Consider the following 8,437-nt stretch of genomic DNA (forward strand, 5'->3'; position numbering starts at 1 on the left):
ATGATGTTGAATCAGTTTGTGAAGTGAGTCAATTGTGTGGTGGAGTTAAATGTGGTATAGAGGGGGCTATACATGCTGCCAATGATTTATTTGATGACAGTGATGGTGGTATGCTAGTAATGGATGCTAGTAATGCTTTTAATTCAATTAACAGGTTAGCACTCCTTTGGAATGTACGTGTCTTATGGCCTCGCGCCTCCCGATTCATCTATAACACTTATAGGGGCTGGTCCCCATTGATAATGAAAGGGAGCCCTGATGTTATTCTTAGTAAGGAAGGTGTCACACAAGGTGACCCTCTCTCAATGTTCATTTATGCTGTGGCCACTGTCCCTCTCATATGCAAACTCAATCAGATCTCTGGTGTGACCCAATTGTGGTATGGAGATGACTCCTACGCCATTATTGGTCTCTCTCAACTTCGTGTGTGGTTTGATCTTCTAATTAAGATTGGTCCACATTATGGCTACTTTCTAGAGCCCCGCAAGAGCAGTCTGATTATAAAGAGCAATGTCTCCGTTGAAGACACTAGAGGATTCAGTGATGTAGAAGTTAATGTTGTTACTAGTTGTCGGTTTCTTGGTGGCACTATTGGAAGTGATGTGGGTCGTGACGAGTTTGTCTCTTTGAAATCTGAGGAGTGGGAACACCATGTCAATTTGTTATCTGATATAGCTAAAGACCAACCACAGGCAGCCTATGTTGCCCTGACAAAATCTCTTCAGAATGAGTGGGCATTCCTACAGAGCGTTATTCCACACTGTTGCCACCATTTCCAACAAGTTGAGAACGCTCTATCAAGTAAATTTATACCAACCTTGATTGGGCACAACATTACACCTATAGACCGCGACCTCTTCTCTCTACCCGTACGACATGGAGGACTATGTATCAGGAATCCCACTATTACAGCTGACTCACTGTACTCTACCTCTAGATGTGCCACTCGGCTGTTAGTTGATGCAATTAAAGGACAGAGCAACTATTCTTTCTCTGATCATTATGATTTAGTTTCTAGTACAAGAACAGAATATGTGACCCGATATGAGAAAACCAGGCTATCTGCGGGATTTTGGTAAAATCAGTTTTTGGTACTTACAGATAGAGAACAAAATTTCCTTTCCAGCGATATCCCATTTATGACAATGCGCAATAAAACTTTGCAGTTAGGGACGCTGTTTGGACGATTGCTCTGGAATACAAGTACAGAGAAAAAGGCATTTTAAGTTATTTTCAATGTTTCCGTGTCACGCCCGTTCACGTAGTAAATGTGACCACGCCCACCACGTAAACCACACCCAAATCAATTAATAAACGGGTAAAGAAGAAAGAAGCACTTGACAGCATTTTAACTTACTTTTCTTGCTTTTTGGACATCTTAAGAGTGATCTAAAGCCCAGCCATGCATTGAGACATCAAATACAAGTAAGTTATTTCATTACAAAAGTTGTAGAGTTATTGCTATGTGTTGTAGTGCCAATAAAGTCCTTTTTGTGAACTGTAATAACATCATCTGGGTCATTTACATCCACACATCGCTTCTGCTTGAGTTTACAGGTAATATTTTTATTTAGATTTTATTTAGAACTATAATTAAGGTTCCTACATTTAACATTAAAATAATTTATAGTTTTAGCACTTGCTGATGAATCCTATAAAAGATTATTGTTATTCTTATGTTTCATTATGTTCCTTTCCTTACTGTTGGACGAGGGGCTCCTCCTGTTCCTCCTTGGCTTCCCCCTCTACCTCCTTGGCCTCCCCCTCTACCTCCTTGGCCTCCTCCCCTCCCTCCTTGGCCTCCTCCCCTCCCTCCTTGGCCTCCTCCCCTCCCTCCTTTTCCACGCTTTCCACATTTACCCCATCCTCCTCTGTGTTGCCTTCGCTTTTTCTAAGCAAAGGAAAAATTCTAGTGATTACTCATTTCAATAATGCTCTTTTGATACTTTAAATTTTTTTCCTTTGTCTCTCTCTGTCCCTGTCCCAGTCTCTTCTCCTGTCCCTGTCTCCTCGCCTGTCTCTGTCTCTTCTCCTGTCTCTGTTTCTTCTCCCATCTCCTCACTACTCCCCATCCTCTCCCTCCTGCCCTCTTCAATGAGTTCCAACTGCCCTAAATTACAATGGCATAAAGCCTTTAATTTACACTTAAAATTAAGTTTACTTCGGAGAACAGGCCTGAACTGTTCCAAGTCTTTAGTTAAGAAATGTGAATTTAAAGTACAAGTAATTTAACTATTGTTTAATTACCTAAGGGCCTTCCTTCTTTCTTCTTGCCTATTTGTTGTAAATAGAACTAACTAAATTGAATGCAAAATTACTTTTTAGCTTAATAGTCCTTCTCATAGCTACTTCACAACAAAAATTATCACACAATTACACATGTAAATAAACTTACTTAAGCCGTTTGATTCTATTAAAAACAATGTCATGTATAGTTGTATGTTTCACCTTTTAATCTTACCATTCTTCTTTTGACTATGTCCACCCTCCTTTTTGTCTCTGTCCCCCTTCTCCTCTGTCCTCTCTCCTCTGTCTCCTTTCGTCTCTTTCACCCTTACTTCATCTTTTTCTGCTATAAATACAATTATTTTTTGCTTTTAATGTACAACACAAACATACATGTACCAACAACTTACCAAGTTCATCTACCAAAAACAAAAGGCATTATAGTTATCACTATAGGGTTACACATTCCCAACTTACCATCAGATGGATGGACCTCAATGAGGACATCCTCTATTGGGGCAGCCATTACTTTTTGATTTTGAACTTACAGTTTCAGGTGTCTTATTTTATATCCTAAAGGTCACAGGTGACACTTGGTGTTCTTTGATTGGCTGTGAATGACGCAATTACTTCTATTTCGGTATTCTCCTCCCACACATTTTTATTATCAGTCCTCTCACCTGTACAGATAAACACAAATCACCTGCATGATAACTTCGTGACTAACTTTCTCTCGGGCCTTCTCTTTTGAGTTAGTAAGTTTTAAACAAAAATGAGTGTTTGTGTTTATGTTGACGTCTCACGCACATACTAGTTCCACACCTTTGTTTTAAAAAAGGGGATCCATAGTTTGTATGTCTTAGCGTTACAAACGAGTTCCTCTCCTTTAGGGGATCAATAGTTTGAATATTTGGCATTCAAACTAGTTCCACTCCTGTTTCAGGGGATCAATAGTCTGTTTGTAGTAGACAAACTAGTTCCTCTCCTGTTGAAAGGGGATCAATAGTATGTGCATTACACAAACTCATTTCTGTTATTCATTTACTGATTACATGGACAAGTTCTTCTATTATGACCAAATTGACCACAATTACCACATTTTCTTTGTGTTGCAGGTGGTTCTAGAGATTGCCTTGGAGAATGTGGTACTTCAATCTCCATTGCGAGGTCTGTTGGATCATCTACACCTGGAGTTGATTGTCGAGATGATCCTGTTAGTCGAGGTGCATCAGGAAGTGGGCAGGTTACATCTTTACATTCGTATCTGCAAAACGGTCTTATCTTTTCGTAAAGGTACCATTTCCTTTCAGTTGACATACCCTTTGGTGGTAATATATTAGGTAGTTCATCTTCTGTTATTTCAGCGTCCTCCTTCAGCAAATTGAATTGTGTGACTGGGCCATCTACAGCTTGTCTGGCTGCAACTACACCAGGTGAGGTCGCATTTACAACAAAGTGTTGAAAGCCTTTGATGCCTTTTATTTTCTTAAATAATGTAGCAAAGTAACTACACCAGTCAAGTGTCTCTACAATGAGTTCACCATTGCTACTTCCTACTGGTTGGGCTTTGTTCACAGCAGATGATTGTTCTACAACTTGAATGAAGTCATCTAATGAGTCCACCTCTGCTTTACGGAATTTTTGCTTTAATAGTCCGAAGCACCAGTCAGGAGAAAATTTTGTGTGTCCAACTGGCAGAAAAGATATTGAAATGGACGCATTGAGTCCTGTCATGACTCTCCATAAGAGGTACTAAAATAAATAAAAATTACATTTAAAATGTTCATTATTGTGCATGTAATATACTTACTTGAATAACTGTATTATTTTTATTTTGCCCTGTGCAGTTGTCAGCATGGAAATGGATACTGACTGAGTTGAGGCCATGATTCTTCAAATAAAAATGTACCATGCTTATGACAGGATTTGCCCCTTTACCAGTGTCGAATGATTCATCGATCAAGAAATTAACCTGCTGAGGGATAGCTTCACAGCACACACCAAATATGCCACATTTCCTGGGAGTAAGAAAATAAATTGGACCTGCTTGTAGTGGACTTGAAGGATAGTGAACCTTTAAAAAAGTAAGAGAGCTAGATACACTTTCATAATTATCATAAAATGTTACCTGTTGAGCATAATCGAAGCTATAATGTGCTACAATATTTAACATAGCAAGTGGCATTGTTAGTGGGGGATTGTAATTGTTTGCTGCATCAGTATACAGCCCTTTTAACAATAATTGTGCCTCTTTTAATACATCCTTATAGTACTCCCTTTCCTTTTTAACAAGACTTCTGTGATCTAGTGCCTTTTGCATTGCCTGAAAATTCTAAATAATACTTGTTATTACAATACTGACTTACCTCAGTTATCCTTTCATCTGATTGCATGTTAGCACTTCTTATAATCAGTCAACTTATCTCTTTACAAATGGCACACAAGTCAGACATAGGCTTCATTTTTTCAATATAAGGCAGGTAGCGTCGCCACAACATGTTGAATGTTGTTTCAGCACATGCTTTGACATAAAGCCCTTCACATGATTCCGCATACTCTAAGTATACCTGCCTTTTAGATGTACTGCATGGTAAGAACTTCTTATTCTCGTAACTTTTCATTCCAGGTATTCTTCCAGGAAGACTGATTCCATGGACTTCAGCGTAATTTCTGATGAAAGCAACAACCCGGAGAATATCATTATAAGTCAAAGCATGGTTTGGTGTCTTTCCAGCATTTCCATGAACTCTAATAAAGTTAAGTACATAACATTGAATTTGTAAGTCTCATACCTTGGTATTAATCCATTCATTCTGTAGTTTTTCATGATTTCCTCAAACCTGCTTTTGCCACATGCATGTAGCTTCAGAAATGTTACTCTACATATCTAGTGGAAAAACGATTAATTTTGTGTTGTGTCACTCATAGTTACAAACCTTATGACCTTGATGCATGAACGTAAAAAATTGCCTCTTTCTCTCATTCTGTCTCCTGTGGTTGCCAGTCGACAATCCCCCCATGGTAGATGTTGCTGCCATTTGACTCATAATAGCAATTTCTTGAACAGGCTTTGCCATGGCTTGTATGTCACATCTATATGTTTTTATGTAAGAGTGACTGAACAGTGCATAGCAATTATCTGAGCAACCACATCCATGTTCAAAGAACTTTGATAATTCTTCTTCCTCCTGTAGGTCTTCCTTCCTCATGTCATCACCAGAGTGAGTAGTTGAAGTAGCTGGAGCATCAGGCATCGCTGATTCTAAATCAAGATCTGATACTTGTAGCTCCACAGCCACCTCAGGATCAAACAGTGGTGGATTAATATCTTCATCACAATCTTTTGTCTCTTTCTCTTCTTCTTTCCCTTCCTCTACCTCTTCTTCTTCCATATCTTCTACTGCTTCATAGTCTGTCTCTATCAATTAACAAATACACTGTATAACTAAGTTTATTATAATAATACTGTGCATTTATACAGGTGATGGAATGTCATTGTTGTGATAGCTAACCGCTATTCACAGTTAGTATGTAAACAGTGTTATGAATAAGCTTACCACTAGTTTCATCACAAAAGTAGTCCCCAAGAACTGAAGCAACGTAGTCACTGTCTCGAGGACCTATTTCTTCATTTGTGACCACAATTGACAAAAGGTACCTTATGGCGGATAGGAAAATTGGTCTTTATAGCCTTAAAAATCCTACTTCCTGAGCTCCATTCATCATAAAATTGCTCCAGAGGATGCAAAAAGTTACTATGTAACTTTTAGAAACAATTGTTGACTAACAGAGCACTCTCAGGCTGATATTTTTCATCATAATGATGAATTTTAAAATCCGCCATAAGGTACCTTTTGTCAATTATGGTCACATTTAACAAGCGAGCAATGTCTCTTTCTGTAGCCATAGTTTTTATAAGTAGTCTTCTTCGTCTTTGTTATACTTTAAATAGTTGCTATAGAGACTTCATGGTTACCTAATGACGCATTAAAGCCCTCCGTTTTTATTCCGTGGTCGCTCCGTGTAACATTCTCCGTGCACAATCAAGGTAAAATGTCGAAGGGCTTATAACTCGGCGAAGAAGGCTTCGCTACCCCTGATTTTGGTATCAAATGAAAGGATTTTGTTTATATAACATGTTTATGTGATAAAATGAATTTCGCCCAGGTAAAGATTTTTCGTGATTATGAGCCCATAGCTCAAAATGATAATTCCCGCAGATAGCCTGGTTTTCTCATATCGGGTCACATATCTCAAGTCTCAAGAGGTCTTCTATAGTCAAGTCTATGACACCATCTTTGATAAGTCTGACCCCATGATTCAGAGACTACTAACTAGAAACAAGCATAACCTCTCTGCTAGGCTCACAGCTCTCCCTGTTCGAAAGGATGATTTTAACCTATCTTCTGTCGAGTTTAGGGACGCTCTCTGTCTGAGATACATGAAACCATTGCTACAGTTACCACCCGTGTGTGATGGATTTAATGCTCCATTTACTACTACCTATGCATTAGATTGTAGAAAGGGTGGACTTGTTATACATCGTCATCATGAAATCAGAGACCCTTTTCATGAGCTATCCTCTCTTGTTTGGTCCTGTACTGTTAAGGAGCCAGTGATTCGGGATGGAAGCTTGTCAGATCCCCCATGTGAAACCCTCATTGCTGATTTTAGTGCTAGGGGGGTTTTGCAGCCTCAAGCCACAGCTCTCTTTGATGTACGTGTGATCAATACAGATGCCCCATCTTACATCAACAAGACACCTGATACTGTTCTTAAGAACGCTGAAAAAGAAAAGAAAATGAAATATGGTTGTGCCTGTGAAGATAGACATGCCATTGTGTATTTCCATTGATGGGCTATTGGGTAAAGAGATGGAATCCTTTGTTTGACGTCTGGCCGAGAGTTTAGCTACAAAGTGGGATCGCCAGCTCAGTACCACACTATACTGGGTAAGAGCCAAACTGTCCTTCTCACTGATTCGTGCTGTTAATATGTGCGTTAGAGGATCTCGTCATAAATGGCAGGGGATCGGTATGGAGGATGGAAATGGTATCAACCCCAGTTTTTTAAATTAACTACTTAATTAGAACTATATTTTCATTTTATTATTAATTTCTTTTTCTTTGTCCCTCTTTGCTTGTCCAGTGTTTTCTTCGTTTTGTTTTGTTTACTTTCCTGCTGTTGTTGCTTTTGTTTAATAATAATAATAATAATAATAATAATAATAATATTACGTTAGTTTTTTTATATAAATTAAATCATAACAATAATAATGATAATAATAATAATAAAAATGGGATCAACCATACGGTCAATAATCTACTGGGTTTGTAAGAGACTGTCATTGGTTCTACTGAGGGCTACAGGCCTATGTCTCAGGGGCACTAGATATAAGCTGAGGTCGATCCATTTCGAGTAAGGAACAGGGATCAGCTCTCATTCTAATGACTATTAATGACTATTAAATAAATTTTTTTTGTTATCTAAAATTTATTATTATATTCTTCTTCTACTCTCTTTCTCTAAATAAAATTACTTAACCTATTCTGTTTTAAATTTTACATTTGTTGTCTGTTCAATAATGATAATAATAATAATTATTATTTTTTAATTTGATTTAATTTAATTTAATTAAATAATAATTTTACAAGATGAACAGAAGGATGAGTACAGGAGAAAGGGATAAACGAGGGAAAAAAGACATCTTGATGGGATAACCGCAAGAGCTGCGGATACCCAGAGATAAATCACTGTAATAAAATTAGCTATAATACATTGTATTACTGTTAAGATTGGTGTGTGTGGATGCAAGTATAAAAAAAGAAATTAGAACAATAGAATAACAAGATCAATGAGAAATAATGAGAAATAATACATTTAAAAATAATAAAAATTAAATAGAAGAAAAGTACTTGATAGATTGATGTGTGATTGATTGGTGGAAAATTAGATAAGTTAACACTTGAACAGAGGCCCGAAGGTTGTGAGTCATGTAATAATCTCAGGGGGAGAATGTCTGATTCCCAGCAATAACTGGGGACTTCTCCAACACCTGAGATTACCTCCTAACGGGGAGCTGCCTTGTTCACTAAGTGACCATAGTAACCACAACACCTGCCCAAGTGTCAATGGACCTGGGCGGGGGGCTGGTGCCACTTGGCGGGACAGCTGAACGCCGAAAGGGAAGGATAGTGATAGTGACCGTAAC

The 8,437-nt window shown here is 38.1% G+C and overlaps 2 protein-coding genes and 4 long non-coding RNA genes across 7 annotated transcripts; 3 read left to right on the forward strand and 3 right to left on the reverse strand.

Moving 5' to 3' along the window:
• The first annotated feature begins 119 nt into the window (after nucleotides 1–119).
• On the forward strand, nucleotides 120–7,330 carry LOC109589615 (uncharacterized). Its single transcript, XM_020005673.1, has 2 exons — nucleotides 120–1,030; nucleotides 6,475–7,330. The coding sequence occupies exons 1-2, from the start codon at nucleotides 120–122 to the stop codon at nucleotides 7,079–7,081; spliced, it is 1,518 nt and encodes a 505-aa protein (XP_019861232.1). The 3' UTR covers nucleotides 7,082–7,330.
• LOC109589618 (uncharacterized) lies at nucleotides 1,045–3,747 on the forward strand. The gene is made up of 5 exons (XR_002188813.1): nucleotides 1,045–1,425; nucleotides 1,475–1,557; nucleotides 2,806–2,866; nucleotides 2,915–3,659; nucleotides 3,726–3,747. It is a non-coding gene; the product is annotated as an uncharacterized LOC109589618 (long non-coding RNA).
• On the reverse strand, nucleotides 1,564–1,791 carry LOC109589619 (uncharacterized). The gene is made up of 2 exons (XR_002188814.1): nucleotides 1,703–1,791; nucleotides 1,564–1,652 (listed from the first exon to the last, which is right to left on the reverse strand). It is a non-coding gene; the product is annotated as an uncharacterized LOC109589619 (long non-coding RNA).
• Nucleotides 1,911–2,444, reverse strand: LOC109589616 (uncharacterized). The gene is made up of 5 exons (XM_020005674.1): nucleotides 2,396–2,444; nucleotides 2,319–2,345; nucleotides 2,248–2,274; nucleotides 2,162–2,191; nucleotides 1,911–2,110 (listed from the first exon to the last, which is right to left on the reverse strand). Exons 1-5 carry the CDS (start codon nucleotides 2,427–2,429, stop codon nucleotides 1,926–1,928), a joined length of 303 nt encoding a protein of 100 aa, XP_019861233.1. The 5' UTR covers nucleotides 2,430–2,444; the 3' UTR covers nucleotides 1,911–1,925.
• Nucleotides 3,742–5,614, forward strand: LOC109589617 (uncharacterized). Of its 2 annotated transcripts, none has more exons than XR_002188811.1 (4): nucleotides 3,742–3,975; nucleotides 4,074–4,310; nucleotides 4,853–5,005; nucleotides 5,421–5,614. It is a non-coding gene; the product is annotated as an uncharacterized LOC109589617 (long non-coding RNA). The 2 variants fall into 2 exon arrangements; XR_002188812.1 differs by having other exon boundaries at nucleotides 4,853–4,982; nucleotides 5,421–5,613.
• Nucleotides 4,531–5,058, reverse strand: LOC109589620 (uncharacterized). The gene is made up of 3 exons (XR_002188815.1): nucleotides 5,019–5,058; nucleotides 4,593–4,974; nucleotides 4,531–4,549 (listed from the first exon to the last, which is right to left on the reverse strand). It is a non-coding gene; the product is annotated as an uncharacterized LOC109589620 (long non-coding RNA).
• Nucleotides 7,331–8,437: the final 1,107 nt, after the last annotated feature.

Source organism: Amphimedon queenslandica, unplaced genomic scaffold (genome assembly GCF_000090795.2).
Source record: "Amphimedon queenslandica unplaced genomic scaffold, v1.1 AMPQUscaffold_11111_Cont15591, whole genome shotgun sequence".
Taxonomy (NCBI): domain Eukaryota; kingdom Metazoa; phylum Porifera; class Demospongiae; order Haplosclerida; family Niphatidae; genus Amphimedon; species Amphimedon queenslandica.

Bases quoted from the DNA above. Each gene is read 5' to 3' on its own strand.
- LOC109589615 (XM_020005673.1), top strand. From the start codon at position 120: ATGGATGCTAGTAATGCTTTTAATTCAATTAACAGGTTAGCACTCCTT. The intron at 1,031-6,474 runs ATATGTGACCCG...ATATCGGGTCAC, and splicing joins GTTTCTAGTACAAGAACAGA to ATATCTCAAGTCTCAAGAGG.
- LOC109589616 (XM_020005674.1), bottom strand. From the start codon at position 2,429: ATGACATTGTTTTTAATAGAATCAAACGGCTTAA. The intron at 2,346-2,395 runs GTAAGTTTATTT...GTTGTGAAGTAG, and splicing joins AATAGAATCAAACGGCTTAA to CTATGAGAAGGACTATTAAG. The intron at 2,111-2,161 runs GTAAACTTAATT...ATTGTAATTTAG, and splicing joins GTTCAGGCCTGTTCTCCGAA to GGCAGTTGGAACTCATTGAA.